General features: G+C 39.9%; 2 protein-coding genes across 2 annotated transcripts in view; one reads left to right on the top strand and one right to left on the bottom strand.

Annotated features, from left to right (window-relative positions):
- Window positions 1–8496, top strand: part of GPR183 (G protein-coupled receptor 183) — a 12526-nt gene extending 4030 nt beyond the window's left edge. The window contains exon 2 of the mRNA XM_045283783.1: window positions 7045–8496. Within this exon, the coding sequence (XP_045139718.1) occupies window positions 7075–8148 (1074 nt within the window). The 5' untranslated portion in view covers window positions 7045–7074 and the 3' untranslated portion in view covers window positions 8149–8496. The remainder of the gene's footprint in view (window positions 1–7044) is intronic.
- The window catches only part of UBAC2 (UBA domain containing 2), a 203858-nt gene that overhangs the window by 104879 nt on the left and 77557 nt on the right, over window positions 1–21422 (bottom strand). The window lies entirely within an intron of this gene.

Raw genomic sequence — 21422 nt, 5'->3', positions numbered from 1 at the left:
GTGTGCTCACCTCCCAGACATGATTACTGAAGACAAATGGGTGCCTAAGCAAATGTGATGAGGAAAGCTGATGGTGCCCGACTGTCAAAAGATATAGCGTCTGGGGTCCTAAAGGCTTGAAGGTAAACAAGCGGCCATCTAGCTCAGAAGCAACAAAGCCCACATGGAAGAAGCACACCAGTCTGTGAGATCACAAGGTGTCAAAGGGATCAGATATCAGGCATCAAAGACAAAAAAAAAAAAAATCATAGCATTGTGAATGTGGGGGAGTGCGGATTAGGGACCCAGGGCCCATCTGTGGGAAATTGGACATCCCCTTGCAGAAGGGATGCGGGGAGGAGATGAGCCAGTCAGGGTGCAGTGTAGCAACGAGGAAACATACAATTTTCCTCTAGTTCTTGAATGCTTCCTCCCCCCCAATATCATGATCCCAATTCTACCTTACAAATCCGGCTAGACCGGAGGATGTACACTGGCACAGATAGGAACTGGAAACACAGGGAATCCAGGACAGATGAACCCCTCAGGACCATTGATGAGAGCAGCGATACGGGGAGAGTAGAGGGAAGGTGAAGAAGAAAGGGGGAACAGATAACAAGGATCTACATATAACCTCCTCTCTGGGGGACGGACAGTGGAGAAGTGGGCAAATAAACAGAGATGTCGGACGGTGTAAGATATGACAAAATAATAATAATTTATAAATTATCAAGGGTTCATGGGGGAAGGGTGAGCGGGGAGGGATGGGAAAAAATGAGGAGCTGATACCAAGGGCTCAAGTAGAAAGCAAATGTCTTGAGAGTGATGAGGGAAACAAATGTAGAAAAGTACTTGACACAATGGATGGATGGATGGATTGTGATAAGAGTTGTACGAGCCCTCATAAAATGATTTTTTTTGAAAATGTGGCGGAAAATGAAACTAAAAGAAAATTTAATATTTCCATGAACTTTTTGAAGCCCTCTCACAGATGCTGTTAACAAACACAGAGCCTAGCCAGAACCCACACTGCCTTCTTGGAGGGTGTTGGAGAGGAAGCAGAGAGAATAAAAACTAAGGAGAGCTTTCAGAAGCAGCTGATTGTGAACTAAGTCCTGGAGGAAAGCAGGACGTGAGGCTACAAGAATGGGGAGAGGAGGAAAAAGCATCACAAGATCGGAGTAGCGAGAGCATATGAGACATTCAAAAGCATGCGAATAACATGGGATGGCTAGACCCCAGGCATCAGAGGAGATATGATCACCAAGGAATCCAATAATGAAAGAAAGCATGCATCAAAGTCCATAAGTTTTCACTTCGTCCAGCATTCTCTGAGTCACTTCGAGAGGCTGCTGCCGTAGCTCAATAGAGAAGTGAGGATGGTCTGAAGGAAGTCAGTGGTAGTGAGAGTAGTAAACAGACAGACAGACAGAAATAAATACATGATGCATGAACAGAAAAGGATTAGGGTTAGGCTGAATGCACAGAACCGCTGACTGAGCAGAGGCAAATGGCAAGGAGGACAGAGTCTAAAATGTCTCACAGCCCCTGGCTGGGAACCTGCACTTAAGGTAAACATAATTTTTTCATGAATTCTGTTCATATATAAAATAAGTATATTTAATGTTTCATTCTACATTCCATGTGATAATAGAGACAAAAACAAAACTGGAAACTCCTTTGAATTTTAAAGAGAAAAGATATGGGTTATTTCAAGAAATGTTTTAGACTCAAAAGGTATATTATGCAGATACAGATCCTCGACAGAAAGAGCCCTTTTATCTTACTCCAAAAACCCAACTCACCATCAAGTCGATCCAAATTTATAGCCACCCTGCAGGGCAGGGAAGAACTGGCCCCTGTCAGTTTCAGAGACTGTAACTCTGTAAGGAAGTAGAAAGCCTTGTCTCTCTCTCCCATGGAGCAGCTGGTCATTCCAACTGCCGACCTTACAGTTAGCAGCCCAACTAATATGCAGGTAGTTATCTTACATATAGGTCAAATTGTGCCACACGTAAACATAGGGTATTTGTCTCCGTACTCTGGAATCAGTACTAGAGTGAGATTTTAATTTGTTTCTAGTTTCTACAGATTATACTGTGTAAATCAAGTCATTAAGGTCACCGCCACTTTTGCCTTTGATACTTTGATACCTTGGTGGTGCACTGCTAATTGAAAGGTTAGCAATTCAACCGCAGGAAAAAGATGAGACTTTCTACTCCCGTGAAGGGTTACACAATCTCAGAAACACACAGGGGCAATTCTACCTGGTTCTCTGGGGTTGCTATGTGTCAAAATTGATGTGACGTTAGCAAGAAGTAAGCTTTCCAACAGCCATGCAAGGAACAAATAATCATGGAAAGGGGAAAGAAAAATAGCTGGAACAGGTAAAAGCCTCAATGTGTAGGTACATAGTTTTACACCAAATAATTAACAGCATCGGGCACTCTTCCCTTTTCCAAGGATATACACATATTTAAGAACTTGAGGCTGGCTGGTGGAGTGCCCACTGGGTTAGGACCCCAAACGAGGCAGAAAGGGGCATCTGCAGACTGGTGAAGACTGCACAAAGAGTGGGCTGTGGACGGCTACATGAGCTTCAGAGGGTGGACAAGGGCAGCTGAGTGTTAGCAGTAGGATCACAGAGTTAATCATCCCACCGCTGCTCCTCAACTGTGTCACACTTACAGAAGCAGACTTGAGTAAGCTCCTCGGGAGACAATCAGGGGGAGGTCCTCTCAGATAGACTAAACACCAACAGCTCTACTTTGAATATGACCATCCTGATATAGGTGAGGTTCCTTCAGGGGTTTCTACTTCCCCTCATCAGAAGACATGGGCAGTCAACAAGGACAAAGACACAGCTATCAAGTTAAACCTGGCTAAAAAAGATGCTGAAAATAGACAAAGACTCGTTTAAAAAGAGGCTAACTGAGGCATGCAACAGTTGCCATCAAATCAATTGTCAAGGTGACCCCTTGAATGTGTCAGAATAGAAATGTCCCCCACAGGATTGCTTTGAATAGTTGATTTTTTGGAAGGAGATCACCAGGCCTTTCTTCTGAGGAACCTCAACCCTGCAAGCTAACCCTTCAGTCAGCTGCTGAGCACATTCCATTTGCACCACCGAGGTGTGTACTATTAAAGTAATAATGGAATGGCCCATCTGAATTTTACCAGTGAAGTGATGGGAGGTTGTGGCTGTACTGGTCTTCGCCTGTCTGTGCCACAGATTGTTTCCATACCTGGTAATAATGCTTTCCACTTGCCTAGTTTATAGGAAAATGTCATACAGAAAAGTTCAAATGATGGCTGTTTAGTCAACAAAAAAGGAAATGAGAAAAGTCACCCATTGAATGACGTGTGTGACAATGGGCTAGACTCTCATGCCCTTGTTTGTTCAACTGCTAGGACAAGGAGACTTTCCCAAATAATGATCAAATGCTTATATAAAGAGGTACTAGGTAAGGAGGAAGTCATGACGAGTTCTCTCTTCCACGGTTACTGATGTCCTTTCTCCAGGGAGGTGAAACAGCCTCACATACTGTCCTGACAGATCTATGTCGGTCGACTTCCTCAGTATAATTATGTCCTTGCTGTTCAAATTTATCATGAGCCTTCATCCTCTCCCCACTTTCTCAATGATTTTTTTACCCCCATACAAGAATTTTTTCTTCAGTCAGCTTTTGTCAAGAAAATAGTCAAAGAATGTTATCAAGTGAAAGCAGACGAGGAATCTGGTCAAACCATACTAATTAGTAAACAATATAAAAATACAGAGTTGTATGAGCCCCTAATAAAATGATTTTAAAAATACAAATTCATATTTTTGTATCTGCTATTTTGTGCCTCGCTGTGTTGTTTTTCAAAGCATTCTCATGAAACTTCCTCTTTGCTGCAGGCACCGTCAGCACTCTGAGTTAGGTCACCTCACAGCATCAACTGGCTTGAGGAAACTTGGCCTTACACAGAAGTTATCTCTTAACAATTGTCATTTCAGCATCACTGGAGCCGTCCAATTAATGGTTATGGCCTGAACATAGATAGGTTTCCGAGAAGTTTCACAAACCCTTTTCATTTAAAGTGTTGATATTATTAAAATAATAAATATGAGGGGTAAGGATGGTATTCCAGGAATTTTCACCCTTGTGTGACCAGTGGGCCGTCTATACCTCACAAACAATTTCAGCTTCTCAGGTTTCTTGGGAAGATGCCGCCCCAGCTCCTGCCGTGTTGCTTGCCACTCGCTGGCAGAGGTCTTCACAGCTATGTGAATCTGTAGAAAGTGACTTTGCTCCATCTATCCTGCCACCCATAAACCTACCACCAGGGTCCACTTGGACATATTCGTTCTACATACTTGCATCAAAACCCAAATTTCCTCAAAAATAATTTTTTTGCTTTTGATTTCAGCACAACTTAGATTGCTGGGGACACATGGTGTCAATAAAAAATTCAGAGCAGAAAACAACTCAGCCATGAAAGGATTATCGCTAACTAAAGGCTGGTATTCTAATATTATCTACATTTCTGAATGTAGTACAGATGTTTTTTTTTTTAATTGCTATTTTATTGGGAATTAGGTGGGAGGCTACAATATCAGATCATCGAATGGGATTCAATGTTTAAACTAACCTACCTGTGCCAATAGTAAATTTGTTTTGTTTCTGCAGCTGGTAAAAACTAACCAAACATTTTAATGAGGGCCCTGGAATATATATGTACCTCATGAAAAATAGTAAATGCTTCCAAGTTTGTTTCCAGGGTAAATATTTTCAAAGGACAATTTATACCAGATCTTAAACATTTCCTTAAATACTAATAAATGAGTTTTGCTTCGGTCTTCTATTTCTTTCCATTTTGTGGCTAGATAGAACCTGTCAGTTCATGTCAACATGTCCGGTTATGCAAAAATGTGATGATAGTATCTAAAGAACTGCTAGCAACTCCATTGGCAATGAAATACATTCTAGAGAAAACACACAGTCAGTGTTCTGTGTTTTCCTCCAGGCAATAAAATGACAGGACACCATCGACTCCACGTTCAACTCTATGTATCTATCCTAAATAGCAGGTCACAAGTGGCCACCCAACAGTGAGTTACTTTGACTACTACATCCTGGAATATACAGTTACACCCGAACAACGAGGAGAGGCATTTACTATCCAAAGACTGAAAACAACAAGCAGGACATTTGACCCTTAAAAGCCTCGATAACTTTTGATGGCACGAGCTCTCGGTGATTCGGTGGCAGTGAGAAGGAGTTTGGACAGAATGGGAGATCTGAGGTTAGATCACCAGAGAGAAGCGCAAGGGGATGGGGTGGGGATGGGGGTACTTCAAAAGATTTATGTGAAAATAGAATGAGAAGATAATGGAATTTTCCCACAAACGTTCTGAAGCCTCCTCCTATCTAGCACGACCTTCACGTGATCTCACACTCCGTTTCCTCACCTGCCAAGCAAAAACAGTACTTAGCTCACGGGGCTGCACTGAGGTATATACACATGTGACGTGATTAAAAAGCTTCTGACACATGGCAAGCACCTAATACCAGTAAATTGGTCAATCTGAATAGAGAGCACTGAAAGACTAGCTTTGGAAAGCATATCAGAAGGACCAAGGTTTTTTTTTGAAGAATGATTGAACTTACAGACAAAAAAGAAAAACCATTTGCTTCAGATTCCAAAAAGAAAAAGATGATTTACCTATTCATTCGTCAATCATTGTGTGGTCACTGTTTGATGTTAAACATGTAGACGATACAAATAAAAGTAAAAAACAATAAACTATACAAATAAAAGTACTATTCCTAGGATTATTATTAAAATTATTATTATTATTCCTAGAAAGGTGCATTGGATTCCACTGAATAGTCATCCCCACCAACTATTTTAAGTCGTTTACCATGAACCTACTTTGAAACAATCTTCAAAAAGAAATATGGCTGAAATTTTCAGCAAAATGAAGAAACATTTCCACTGGGGTAGTCTTATGAGAGGCCTTCTGTGTCTTCTACTTTATTGCTCTACTCATCCCTGGCTTTAGGAGGTCTCACTCTCCTTCGTGGAGTCTTATGTAGAGCTTTGTACTTCCCAACCTAGGATTTTAAGAATTTGATCAAGGAAAAGAATGGAAATAATCCAAATGTCCACCAAAGGAGTAGCTTACATAATTATGCATTGGTACATTGAAATATTATAGAATATCTAGCTAATATCTGCATATGACACATAGACAGCGTAACTGACCCATGAGACTGTTAAGCGAATACAGCAAAGTAGAATATATGTTGTATGTAATGTTTGCTACTACATGCAAATATAGGAATGTATACTAGATGTATCATGGGGATACCTGCAGGGTGATACCATTTTAAATTAATTTTAAAATTTCCCCTTAAAGTTGCTTTTTTTCTTTCTTCTCCTTTTTTTTTTTTTTTAAAAGAAACCTAACTTTCAGTTCCTGCAAGATCTAAGTTTGTTTCTCATACTTTTTAGGTTAACACAAATCAGATCACTGTGGTAAGTTCATATTTCACTACATAAATGTGTGACTAATTTCATTTCCTGGCAGTGATATGCACTTGGCTTAAAAGAAAAAAAAAAGCCCAAGTAAAATTCAATATAAAAGCAAACGTTTATACCTATCAGGAATGTGCTTGCTTTACATGATTTTATTCTTAACCTCTTTTGCCTTATTTCAAAGCTGCAAATTGTAAGGTGGACCAAGCCAATCACCAGCCGCCTGACAGAAGAGAGATGAGGCCGTCGACTCCCATACAGATTTAGTCTTGAAAACAGGGCTGCTGTGATTGGGTACCATCTGAATGGCAGTGGTTTAGTTTTGAGTTTAATTTCTTTAAAGGAACTTTGTCAAACCAATCAAAATATGAGAATAAAAACATAAATTTATGCTCGGTTCTTCCTAATCTTGATCACCTATGTAACTCTATCATATAATCATAAAATTAAAAAAAATATATAAATCCTGCTATTTTCAAAATTAGACAAACTAAAGTAAATACATTTTTAATTAAATGGACCCTTCTTGGCTTTTCCTAGAGACCTGGAACACCATCGAGAGATTTGAAGATGGACGTTAACTTTACCACAGCTTCTACAACTCCTCAGGGAAACGACTGTGACCTTTATGCACACCACAGTACAGCCAGGATCCTAATGCCTCTGCATTACAGCGTTGTTTTCATCGTTGGACTGCTGGGGAACTTACTAGCCTTGGTGGTCATCTTCCAAAACAGAAAGAAAATCAACTCTACCACCTTATATTCAACCAATTTGGTGATTTCTGACATACTTTTTACCACTGCTTTGCCTACACGGATAGTGTACTACGCGCTTGGCTTTGACTGGAAAATTGGCGACGCCCTGTGTAGGATAACTGCGCTTGTGTTTTACATCAACACATACGCAGGTGTGAACTTCATGACCTGCATGAGCATTGACCGGTTCTTTGCTGTGGTGCACCCTCTGCGATACAACAAGATGAAAAGAATTGAACATGCGAAAGGCGTGTGCATATTTGTCTGGATGCTAGTATTTGCTCAAACTCTTCCACTACTTGTAAAGCCCATGTCAAAGGATGAGAACAAAAGGACTACGTGCATGGAATATCCAAACTTTGAAGAGACAGAATCGCTTCCCTGGATTCTGCTAGGGGCATGTTTAATAGGATATGTTCTTCCACTCATAATCATTCTCATCTGCTACTCCCAGATCTGTTGCAAACTCTTTAAAACCGCCAAACAAAACCCACTAACTGAAAAATCCGGTGTCAACAAAAAGGCCCTCAACACCATCATTTTTATAATCATTGTGTTTGTTATCTGTTTCACACCTTATCATATTGCAATTATTCAACACATGATAAAGAAGCTTCATGCTCCTGGTCTCCTTGACTGTAGCCAAAGATATTCCTTCCAGATTTCTCTGCACTTTACAGTGTGCCTGATGAACTTCAATTGTTGCATGGACCCTTTCATTTATTTTTTTGCATGTAAAGGGTACAAGAGAAAAGTGATGAAGCTGCTGAAACGTCAAGTGAGTGTATCAATTTCCAGTGCTGTGAGGTCTGTCCCAGAAGAAAACTCACGTGAAATGACAGAAACACAAACAATAATACATTCCAAGTTGTTAAATGGAAAATAAAGGACTAAATCTTGGATTTACAGCAAAATAAACTGCAAGACTTATAAAGAAAATTATCATTCAACTTCTAATTAGGATTTCCTTAAAAGATAGACACATTGTGCTCTAATTTCTCATCACTTCCATCCAACGTGAAAGCAGATGTATTTTACAGCTCAAGAGGGGGCTTCCAAAAATGTATGGGAAAAGTCCACTATCTCTTCATTCCATTTCACAAACTCTGGAGCCTCCTCATGTACATAAAAAAGCTATCTTAATAATTCTTGTGTACAGTGAAAACTTGTGGGTCAATGAAAATTTAAGTAATATTTTCTGCCAATAATCTGGGAAAAGACTGACTGGATTGTATATTACCAATGTAAAAATGTTCATATCATAACTTTTTATTCATAAAATTTTTAAAAATCAATGTTTCTTACCATTTTAGATTGTATTTCCTCAGTAATACCAGTTATTTTTGTTTCATTTTGAATCATGCACCTTAGTTTCAAAGTACTCTTTTAGAATAAAGAGCCGAAAGCTACAAAGTTTTCAGTATGCTTCCAGTGCTCACTGTTCATGGTCAGTATTTCAGTGAGAATTTAATCAGTAAAAGATAGACTGGAAAAGCAACATCAAAAAAGGCAGTGATGACTAAAGTTAAGAGTCTGCACAGTACTTAAGAATTTACCGTTCAGAAGTGAGACAAGACCTTTACACAGAAGTAACCAACCATTAGAAAGTGGAATCCTGGGGGGTACAGACAGTTAACATGCTTAGCTGATAAAGGAAAGGTTGGAGCACTTTGGAACAAATGCCTAATAAAGTACTTGCAAAAAAAAAAAAAGCCACTGGAAACTATGAAGTACAGTTCTATTCTGACACAAAAGAGCTTTCCATGAATTCAAATCAACTCAATAGCAAGCAATTAAAAAAAAACAAAACCCAATATGGAGGAAGGTCTACTTGTTTTTTTGCTTTTTTAAATCATCTTATTAGGGGCTTGTACAACTCATTACCACACATACATATATACACACATACATCGTGTCGAGCACATTTGTATATTTGTTGCCATCATCATTCTCAAAACATATGCTTTCTACTTGAGCCCTTGGTATCAGCTCATTTTCCCCTCCCTCGCGAACTATTGATAATTTATAAATAATTATTATTTTTTATGTCTTACACGGTGTGATGTCTCCCTTCACCCAATTTTCTATTGCCCATCCCCCAGGGAGGGGGTTATATGTAGATCATTGTGATCGGTTCCTTCTTTCTCCCCTACCTTCCCCTTCCCCTCCTGGTATCTCTACTCTCATTATTGGTCCTGAGGGATTTATCTGTCCTGGATTCCCTGTGTTTCCAGTTCCTATCTACCAGTGTACATCCTCTGGTCTAGCCGGATTTATAAGGTAGAATTGGGATCATGATATGAGGTCAGGGGGGAAGGGGAGGAAGTATTTAAGAACTCAAGGAAAGTTGTATGTTTCATCGGTGTTACGCTGCACCCTGACTGAATCGTCTCTTCCCGACGTCCAGCTCTCTACAGATGGGCTTTGGGTCTCCAATCTGCACTCCCTCTCATTCACAATGGTATGATTTTTTGTTCTTTGAGGCCTGAAACCTGATCCCTTCGACACCTCGTGATCTCACAGGCTGGTGTGCTTCTTCCATGTGGGCTTTGTTGCTTCTGAGCTAGATGGCCACTTATTTATCTTCAAGCCTCTCAGACCCCCAGATGCTTTATCTTTTGATAGCCAGGCACCATCAGCTTTCTTCACCACATTTACTTCTGCCTCCATTTGTCTTCAGTGATCTTGTCGGGAAGGTGCGCATCTCAGAGTGCTGGATTATTAGAACAAAGTGTGCTTGCATTTAGGGAGTACTTAGTGGAGGCCCAATGTCCATCTGTGACCTTAATACTAAACCTTTTAACTATATATGCACATAGATCTATTTCCCTGTCATCATATATAAATATATTTACATATGTACATGCCCATATTTAGACCTCTATAAATGCCTTTTGCCTCCTAGTTCTTTCCTCTATTTCCTTTTACTTTCCTCTTGTCCCACTATCATGTTCAGCCTTCATTTGAGTTTCAGTAATTCATCTCAGTTACATTGCCCTTGATGAACCCCTACCGGGCCTCCTTCACCCTCCTCGCCATAGATTTTGGATCACTTCCTGTTCCCTTGTCCCTGAGTTTGTTAACACCCAGTTCCTTTACCCCGCCTTCCCCTCTCGCTGCCCCGCCCCCCCAACCTTCAGTCTCATTGTTTTCTCCTCCAGATTGTTTATCCAGCCTATCTTATCTAGCTAGACCTGCAGAGATAATAACATGCACAAAAACAAGACAGAGCAAAACAAAGCAACAAAAGAAAACAGCAACCAAAAAAAAACCCCCAACAACAAGAAAAAATAAAAGTCTGTAAATAGTTCAAGGTTTGTTTGTTGACCTTTAGGAGTGTTTTCTGGTTGAGTCTGATGAGGGTGCTACACCCTGGCCCCAAAGTCTATTTTTGGTACTCCCTGGGGACTTCCTTGCTCTGCTCCCCTGCTGTTCTGTTGCACACCCTTAGTGTTTCACCTCAGTGTGGTGGGGTCAGATCGGGCGCTTTTCCTGCATTGTCTCTCTCCAGTGTTGTCCTCTGTAGGGCTATGGGTCAGTGAAGGATGTCATGTCTCGTAGTGAGGCCAGCCATATGGTCCTCTCTGTGCATTGGCTGCTCTGAGCAGGGATATCATCCTCAAGGGTTGGTGGGCCAGAACGTGCTCCACTCTCTCTCCCTCTCCCTTCATTTGCTCCCCTGTGCTCTGATCAGACGTGTCCTTCTCCTGAGCTGTAGCTTCAGTGCTGTCCTCTGAAGTAAATTCTTCTGTTGGGAGAGGGGACTGTCCATGTAGTTGAGATTGGGGTCAGCCCCTCAGGGAAGGTCTACTTGTTATGTTCTTCCTGGGAACAAATAATTTTATGGGGGCTTTTCTTTGTGTCTCTAGGGGATCATTTGTTTTTCAGCCATTGGTTGGTAGTATCTTTTACCAGTGTTTCAATAGTTGGCTAATTGAGAGGGGATAAGGGGAGGCAAGAAATGTAGTTGCCACTTGTTTAAAGAAGACTCGTTTGAGGATAGATAAGGAGTAAAATATAAAATTACAAACGCAGAGATCCCAGGATTCTTTCCAAATCATACACTTGCTCAAAACAATGCCATATTATGGGTAGCAGGACTTTCCCAAGTATGAGCAACCTGTCTGCCATCTTATAATTGTCTTTCCCACCCGCATGTTACCCCCAACAAACACTAATTGTCTCTATTGACAATTATATCAATTCTGATAATGAAGAGTATCACAAGTCATATTTTCAAAAGTGAAGTTTGTAACCTCTAACACCTTGTGACTTAAACTAGACATCTTAAACAACACCTAATTATTATGGGAAGGGAAGGGATATATTGGAATAAGTAAGAGACGTCAATAAAAATATTATATAATTTTTAAAAACGACAGCTAATAAACCAACAAGCCAACTTAGATATAAAAATATGTTCCACTCACAGAAATTTTCTTATTTCAAGAGGAAAGGTTGTTACGCCTTTCAGTCAGTTAAAAAAAAAGCACACAATGTATAATTTTAAAAGGGGAAACATGAAGCTTAAATTAGCCCTTATAATGATCTGTTTTGGTCACTTTTTATTTATGGTACTGTTTTATTATCTGTAAAGGTAAAAATATCTGGTCATTGACATTAGGTGAACAAGGAGAAAATGAAAAACATGAGTTAAAATCTTGTAACAATATGTGGCCCACTGTTTTGAATCCATTGAGGTCGAAGTTCATGTGAACAGATGTTAGTGGACATCTGGTTCTACATTAAACTTTTAAAACATGATCACTTAAAGAACAATCCACAAACTTCTATTCAACAAAAACCTAAATTATCTAAGAAGAAACAACTAAACATTTACTACATGCTACTTATCCAAACCCTCTGCAGCATCATCTCATTTAACTTTGATGAGAAAGAGTCCTTGGGTGTTGAAACTACTATTTGCTGAGGGGTTGGTGATTAGAACCCACCCCGAGTTACCTGGGAAGATAACATGAGTCAGAATAAGCTCCATGGAAGCCAACAACAACTGCTATGAGAGATGGGCACTAGTGTCATGCCTGCTTTAATGAGGAAACTAAGAGGATCAGAGCCACGCTGAGCAGTGATCACAGAATTTAAATCCAAACCAGCTGACCCTAGACCATGTATTCTGACTGAGAGCATTAGGATATCACCCTTATGTGAAATGTGTTCAATGAGAGATGGGTCTAATTCTATGCTTCTCATCCGGGTTCCAAATTTCTATTTCCTCGGGCCTCCTATTCCTTCGACATCTCACTATCACCATATCTGAGCTTTGATTCAGCATCTGTCCTATAATTTTTCTAAAAAGTTGAGCTTTATTCTCCCTGAGATCTGCTTAATCTTGTCTCCTACATGGTATACAGTCAGTAAATAAATCCTGCATGAGGTTTTTTATAGCCAATATCTCTCCTGCCCATCTTTTCTTTGCCTGATATTAACATCCCAGATGATCTGGAAATTACTATAGTCTCTTTCCCTCTGGTCTCCATAATGAGAGTCAGAATCTTTAGCCTTCTTTTAGGGTGCTGTAATAGAAGCTAGCAGATTAAATTATTAGTAACAACATCTACAATCATAAATACCAACAAGCTGTGTGTAATACAGTAGTCTAAGCCCCTCATATATAAAAGCTTACTTAAGCATGAAGGGTGTCTCAAAAAATCATGGAAAAATCCCATCATCTTTTAATTCTGGTTTTCCAGGAACATTTTGAAGTCCCCTTGTACTAAGATTCTGAGATTTCAGGAGTAATTTCTGACTGAATTTTAAACTAGTCTATTCTGATTAATCTGAAACTTTTATTCTACTTAGAATGAAAAGACTGATTCACATACTGTCAGAAAAATGTAGAAACTATCCAGTTCTCCTGGCAAAGAGTCTTCCTTAATCCACGTTCATTGTGTCATTTCATGCGCTCGGAAGATCATAGTTCCCCATGATCTTCCACATCAAGTTCAAGTTCCTCTGCCACACTTTCAAGGCCCTGCAACTTTATTTCCCTCCATTGCCTGGTAACTTCAAGTTAGTCTGGTTGGTTTTGTCATTAGCCCACAAATACAGCAGGCATGGTGAAACACACCAAAGCTAGAACCTGTGCAAGACAGAAAGAAGCCTGTCAGAGAAGAAAAACTCAAATATCTTCCCCTAATAGAGAGTGACAGAAGAGTGGTAAGATTACACACTGTCAACGGCAGAAAATACATGCAAAGACAAGATCAAGCAGACCATGTGTGCTCCGTGTGTTACACAGGCGTCGCTGCCTTGGCGCTCATTGGCTAGGTTATTCTGCTCTTGTACTTCTTGTTCATTACATCTAAATCTCATCTTTTCCAGCTACTTTTAAAGCCATCAACATATTTGTTTACATTCTATGCCACAGGGCTTTAAGTTGAGATGTGTGTATATTATCTGACAGCGAAAAAAAGGAGAAAGAAAATAAAATGCATTGGATTGCCAATCTGGGGTCTGGTCCTGGGTTGACTGCTAACCAGCTAGATAACCTCCTGGCAGCTAAGCTTCATTATTTATTGTCAGAGAATGCATAGTGTCAGGTGATGCATAGGCTCTGTGCACACCGTGATATCTCACGTGCATTGGGCTTGTATGCCTAAACCGAAGCACAAGCTTCACTGGGGCAGGGGCCTTTCCCCTGAGTTCTCTCTCTTCCGGCACCGAACACAGCATCTGGCAGACAGACCGTGGTAAACGCTTCAAATGCAAGGGCTTCAAAAAGCTCATGAAAAAATTGCAGGATCTGTTCATTCAAATTTTCCACAAACTTTTAAAAATCCCTTCGTGTATGATGACTCAACCAACCAAACCAAACTACTGCCATTGAGGGGGCTCCAACTTATAGGAACCTTATGTTGGCTTCTCGAGACTGTAAATCTTTATGGGAGAAGACTTGATTTTGTCCTACAGAACAGCTGGTGGGTTTGAACCAATGACCTTGTGGTTAGCAATCTAACACTTAGCCAGAACTGCTACCAGGACTCCTTACATGTTAGCTAAAGGTCATCAAATATTAGCAGAGGATACTACATAATAGTTTGCGTAGTAGAGTGGAGGCTATAAGAGGTATACATGATTACATACAGTGATTGGTTAGTTAAAAAAAAGAGATTTTTTAACAATGTGTTTGGCATGGAAACATTAGTGATGGAAAATATATTACGCTGGAAACTCGAATGATATTTAAGTCAGGATTTCTTTTTCCTGAAAGTTTCCATTGAGACTTTAAGAGGTCTATCACCACCTTTTCCCCTTCTTCCCATGCACACACAAAAAGCAACATATATGACTAATTATTTAATTGATTCCTGATAATACATAACCAGGCTGTTCATCGTAGAGAAATCTCTGCAACACTAGCTGTTGGAGGGAAGTAATGGATGAAGGCAGTGTTATGTAGTGAAACACAGTACACAATTCTGTTTTAGAAGTTTTACCTTCTTCAAAAACTTCACAGCGTTTCTTTCACTCTGGGGCCCACCTACTGTGTTACTTCTCATTGTTAACAATACTTTTTAGATGGCTTGTCTACACAACTAGACTGTAAGCAGCTCATGGACAGGAGTTCACAGCACTTTGTTCTGCACAGAATCTACCAGAGCTGATCCAAAACAAAAAATCAAATGCTGATTGGCTTTTACTAGATTTCTCAGAGTGTGAGAATACTTAGCTCTGGTTTCTGTATCTTGTAAGAATGAGTTTTTTCCATGCAAGTTTTAAGAAGAAAAAACACCTGTCAGAATGAAACTACTCAGAGGCTACAAACTACAAAGAGGCTGAGTTTTAGATTTACGCCAAAGAAAGTAACTTTTCTTTTGTTTTACGTTTTTACTTTGATGTTTGAGGCCAGCAGCTCCACAGTGTTCCCTCAAATCCTACAGTCAAATATTGCTTTGTCCTATAGTGAAAAAACGGGTTAGTGCCTACATTATGGCCTACAAAATACAAACTAAAGGGTTACGTGCTGACTTTTCATGTATTGTATTCAAGAAAGTCTCTGCAAGCGTCATCTGGCGTATTAGTGCCCATTCTCTCCTTTTAAGGGAGCAAGGGCAAGGGAAAGGTCGCACATTTGAACGTTATTGATTTTGGTTAACCATAACTATCACGAGGAAGGCACCCTCCAACACACCGGTACTCATGACACCAACAGTACTTTGTCCTGCATAGTGCCTGCCACAGTTGCCCCAAACCTAAGCAGCTCTCGTGCTGAGTTCCAACAATCTCTCAAAGTCCTACTTAAGACACAGTACATGGCTGTACCTGTGCCCAAACACCCAGGCCTCTGGTCAGACCCAGAGATTGGGCAACAGCAGAGTTGCAGGGGCACGGTAGGTCTTGGTCATCTAGAACGTAAGGAACAAATGGTAAAGTGAAAAATAGAGAAAAAGTAGGAACTACTTGTGAAGGGACAAAAACAATTATTGGTAACAACTTGGTGGCAGTCAGTTTGGCTTTCAGTTTGAGGCAAAAGAAGAGATCATTCATGTATTTTGAAGATTCTGTCCTTTTCAATGGTTGTTTTTCCTTTTTAAGCTTCTTTAGTTCACTGCTTGTAGGATTATTTCAATGTGGTTAAGGTTCAAATGAAAGTAGTAAAAAAGGGATATAAAGAAGGCTAGCCATTTTTCCTTTACAAGAAAAACCAACAGCTCACTTCCTGTAGGCTCTCCCACTGTCAACCTTTCCCTGAAACCATGGCTTCTTTGCCCCTCTCCTCCCTTTTCACACTTGTTAAAAATCCAAAGTAAAAAGGAAGTAGAAACAAATTCCGAGAAAGTAAGGGAACTCCTTGACACTATCCCAGTTGCCTCAGAGCAAAACGGTCTCTGAGAAGGAACAAAAGAGGAAGGGTCAACTACTTCTTGCGACCAGTACCACTACAGTAGTAAAATAGAAGACTATCTGGCTGAACAGAAAATGAATCAGTTTGCAAGTGGGTTGCTGTAAAGTTTATTTGCATGGTGGTTGTGAGAAAAATATGGAACACATAAAAAGCACTTTGAACGGTGCGTGGTACAGAGCAGACTCCTGATAAATGGTGGATTTCTTTACCCTTCTTTCTTAATCCTTAGAACCACAAAAGTATCCAGTTACTACCTATGAGGGACATTAAATTTGATGACACTATACTTATGAGTAATTAGAGAGAAAATTCCCATTTGGATTCCAGCTGTCAAATTACTTTAATTTCATGTTTCTCACAAAAGGTTGATAATTAAAGCTAGGCTGATGGGTAGCAGGAGCCCCTGGTAGGTGATGAGTAGATAGATGATGATCATTATACTGGTCTATGCACTTATGTTTGACAACTTCTGTAGTAAAGTTTTCTAGAGTGGTAATTATAGTATCTATACTTCTATACTCTAGTTAGATCAGGAATGAAAACAGGAATTCAGAGAATGATTCTGCAAGAAGGGACAATAGCAGATACCTACAGTTCTTGTGTGGGTACTAGTTGGTTTCGAATCAGGTAACCGAAGCAATCTAAATCATATGAAAAGACAGGACTGGGACATACTGGGACCACATGCTAACATGACAGTCTCAACAGGCCTTCAGGAAGTCTTAGTAAGAGCTGCATTTTGGTGACAAAGCCAGTACATAACAGGTTATACCAGAAGTCCACATGAAAAGATCAGCAGGGTTTCATGAATACACATATGCACACTTCTATAAATAACTTGATCTCTTAACACAAAGGACAGGGAAAAGCCATGCTCCAATTCAAAAGGTAAATGTTTCAGATCCGAGTTTCTTGCTTTCTATATGTACATGTGAAGTCAAAGAAGTTCTGTTCTTTAAAGTACTGGTTCTGTCAGTCAAGGTTCAGTTATAAGTAATACAAACCTCAAGCTATTTTGAGCAGAAAAAGTTTTAATAGGTACGTACAAACTGTTGAAAAGGCTAGAAAAGCTGGTCCAGGCTGTGCTTCTAGGAACAGACTCCTGGAGCAATACACAAGAACTGACCTACTGAGAAAGCTGCGTCCACAGCCACATTCAGGACAGTGGGGAAACAGAAGTCATCACTTTGGCTGTGGGTTTCAGAACTAAACTGTTCCACAGCATCTAGGGATCAGTGAGCTATTTGAACTCTGACCTACAGAGCCCTATAAGGTTTGAAGAATTTTGCCAGCAAAACATTTATTTCATATGCTACTTAGCTCAATCCAAATTCAGTAACTGTGCAAGTTCTCCTAATTAAACCTAAGTCATATTCAGAACACTAGATGCAAAGGAATTTAGGAAAGAGAGCATTAAACTCTGTAACCTCTGCTTTACAGCAAGGTAGTCTAGGAGGATCCTGAAACAGATCCTCCTAGCAAGCCAATCTAGTGTATCATATCAGTTCAAAATACTTTACCAATTATATATGTGTATTTGTTAAAAATATGTGTATGTATATATATACACGCACATGTAACAAGGAAGCAGATGGACTCTGGGCTTCTCCTTAAATCTTACCTCAATACAAGAACAGTTTATTCTACTAATGTGACATTATGTGATACTCATCTTCCTGACACAATCACTGAAGACAAAATGGGTGCAAGCAAATGTGGTGAAGAAAGCTGGTGGTGCCTGGCTATTAAAAGACATAGCGTCTGGGGTCTTAAAGGCTCATTGTTAAGCAAGTGGCCATCTGACTGGGAAACAACAAAATTACCTCCAAGATAATTGGACAGTCCCTCTCTGAAAGGCCACACAGAACAGATGATATATCCAGGGTACAGTATGGCACTGATGAACCACATAATTATCCTCTAGTTCTTTAAAATTTCTTTCCCTTATTATTAAGGGTTTTGTGTGTTTACCTCATTCATCATGCTAGATTTGCATATGTTCATTTGTATATTTAAGATCTCTCAGTACATGGATGTCAACATAGATGACCCCTCCGAGACAGTGGCAGGAGTACTGGTTCCCTGAGGGTACCGGAAGAGAGGGGGAAAGTGGGGGAAAGGTGAGCTGATAGGTTGATAGTTGTAGAACCCCATCCAATGGGACTGAACAACAGAATTTTATGTATATGGATATATTGGAATGTATACGATATGTCAATAAAAATAGAATAAAAAAATACCAAAAATGAGGAAAGGAGTACCTCATTAAAAGGACAAATATAATACATGTAACAGCCAGATGTAAAGCAAATGTAAAAGAATGTTTTCAAGGTAACAGGAGAATATGAATATAATTCTGGTTATGTAAAAATAGTAAAGAACAATGAGTAATTTTGCTATGTACAGCAATAATATGGCAACATAAACAACAACAACAAGAAAAAACTCACTGTCACGGAGTGGATTCCATCTCACAGCCAGCCTATAAATCAAAATAGAACTGTCTTTGTGTGTTTCCACGACTCTGACTCTTTACAGTAGTAGAAAGTGTCAACTTTCTCCTGCAGAGTGGCTGGTGGTTTTGAACCGCTGACCTTGTGATTAGCAGCCCAACATTATGCCACTGGGGCTCTAATATGGTTATATAGAATACCCGTATTTTGTAAACGAAACCCTGGCATAGTGGGTAACATGTTGGGCTACTCACTACAAGGTCAGCAGTTTGAAACCACCAGCTTCTCCAAGGGGTAAAGAGGAGGATTTCTACTCTTACAAAGAGTTACGGAAATCCATGGGGCAATTCTACCCTGATCTATAGGCTCACTATGAGTTGGAATTGACGCAATGGCAGTGAGTTTGGTTTGGAGTTAAAAAAAACAAAAACAAACTTTTTTAGTATTACTAAAATATTTAGGAATGAAATATTATGATGTTTAGATATTTTTTCAAAATACTCCCATGAAGAATGTGGAAGACTAGAAGAAGGAAGAATGGATGACACAAATGTCAACTATTTAATCTGTATAATGGGGATAATTATATTGTTCTCACTGCTTTGGTGATTGAAAATTTCATAATGAAGTTTTAAGTGTTATACCAAGAGAAAATGCAAACCATTTTCATCCATTGATTGACCTCCCCAAACCTTAATTTAAAAGATGCAATATTAAACAAGTACTGTCTTCCTGGACAGGGCTCATTACCTGTGCTAACCCTCTACCCTCGATTTTGATTCATAGTGACCTTAAACAGGATTTCCGAGGCTATACATCTTTGTGGAAGCAGGTAGTGTCATCTGTCTCCCAAGGTAAGGCTGGTACATTTGAACAACCGACTTTGCAATTCAATGCTTATCTGACAGCGTTACCAGAGCGCCTTGTTGCACTAAAGTAAGACCAAGCAAGAACCACATTCACCTATCCCTACTGACCTACAAACTCTTAATGACACAGATAGGTATAGATTTTGTTCATAAGCCAGTGGCTGCCTGTACATATTTATTACGATTTCTTAAAAGGGTAAATTCAGCTGTCAAAATATCTCCAAAGAGAATATATACTATTAATATTGCATATGCTTTTTTCTTTTTTCTCTGTCACTGATATTAACAACCAAATTCTTGGTCTAGTAATTTATTTATTCAATAAATACTTACTTATTGAAGGCTTGCTAAAGAGCTCTGGTGGCACCTGTTGGGTAAGTGTTGAGCAGCAAACCGCAAGGTCAGCAGTTCAAACCACCAGCTACTCCTCCAGAGAAAGAGGACCTCTGTTCCCGAAAAGATTTACACAGTCTTGGAAACCTATACAGGGTCTCTATGAGACAGATTTGACTCAATGGCAGTGGATGGGATGGACCAACAAGCCCCAGTGGATTACAAGTTGGGCTGCAAAGTCAGCGGTTCAAATCCAACAGCAGTTGCTCCGAGGAGGATAGATGAGGATTTCGGATCCTGTAGAGATTACATCCTCTGAAACCCAGAGGGGCAGTTCTGCTCTGTCCTGTGGTATCTCTCTGGGTCAGAATCACCTCAATGGCAGTGACGTTGGTTTTGGTACTATTGGCAGGCACTATTCTAGACACTAAGGAGGCAGCTGAGAACAAAAGAATAAGCTGCCCTTAAGAAGCTTATATTTTGTGGGTTGACTTCAACACTAAGTAAGCAAGCAAATACATATCACTATTTTCAGCAAGGGGAGGATTTTGAATATTGATCTTGGCTTTGCCCTCTCAGATATTTTCTGAGTCCTTAACACATTCCTTTTCTGCTCTATCAGCCAGAGTGAGTTCTCGTGGGTTCCTCAACTAAAATGCAGTCAGTAGAGGAATTCGTAAGTTCTGCTAACCGAGAAGGCCTTTTTCCTGTGACTTCAGATAACAGAAGCACCTTAGACATTTCAGAACTCAGCAAACACCATATGCCAAAAGAGTACACCCTAAAATAAGCATGAGATTACTTTTGTGTGTTGTATATTTTGCTATGGTTACCAAGACATGGTTAGCATTTTTTAAATTTTCCTAGAACAATACAATGATAGGAATCTAAAATCTTTCATAAGGTGAACTTCCCAATTGTACACGACAAGAGGAAGTAAACCTTGAATATGGCCAGACTTCAACCTCTCTTCACTATTAATAAATGTGTTCTCTTTGCTGCCACCTGAGATTGCCTTCACCAGTGTGCATATTCCCAGCACCCTGGCCTAAGATAACAGTTTTAAACACCTTTATTTATGTTTCAACAATACATATTTCCTACTAAACTGGAAAATTTGACACATGCTCAAATATTTTAAGTCCTATGAGGAAGATACTAAAATAAAGGAATTGAGTAGCAAAGCAACTTTCAAAAGCAGAAATGAAAGCAGATGTCAAACTTCTTTGAGTAAATTTTTACTAAAAGCCTTAACCAAGCTATTTCAGTCAACTACTAGAAAGATTCTACCTGCTCAGAAGATCTTCAGCTTATAGTTCTTCAGCTATTACTGGGTGTGGGCTAATGATTCTTCTCAGGGTTCTGGTTGGTAACCAGCACCGTGCATGTTATGAGAGGTCAAAACAGGTGCTCTGAGAGAGCTAGAGCTCATAGTGTAGCCCAGTGGGTCACAACCAGTGACAATTGTAGTTCCTAAGGATCTGACCGCTAGAGCGTTGTGATGGTCCGAAGCGGGGTGGGAGGTGCTACTGAAATGCAATAGGCAGAGACCCCACCACAAAGGATGATGTTGTCAGTGTCAGCAGTGTCAAGGTGGAGAAACTCCTCATACCCCAAAATGAAACTACATGATCACGTG

This window comes from Echinops telfairi, unplaced genomic scaffold (assembly GCF_000313985.2).
Source record: "Echinops telfairi isolate 266 unplaced genomic scaffold, ASM31398v2 ScPeMD7_7467;HRSCAF=8505_0, whole genome shotgun sequence".
NCBI classification, from domain to species: Eukaryota; Metazoa; Chordata; class Mammalia; order Afrosoricida; family Tenrecidae; genus Echinops; species Echinops telfairi.
This window is presented reverse-complemented; position numbering and strand designations above follow the sequence as displayed.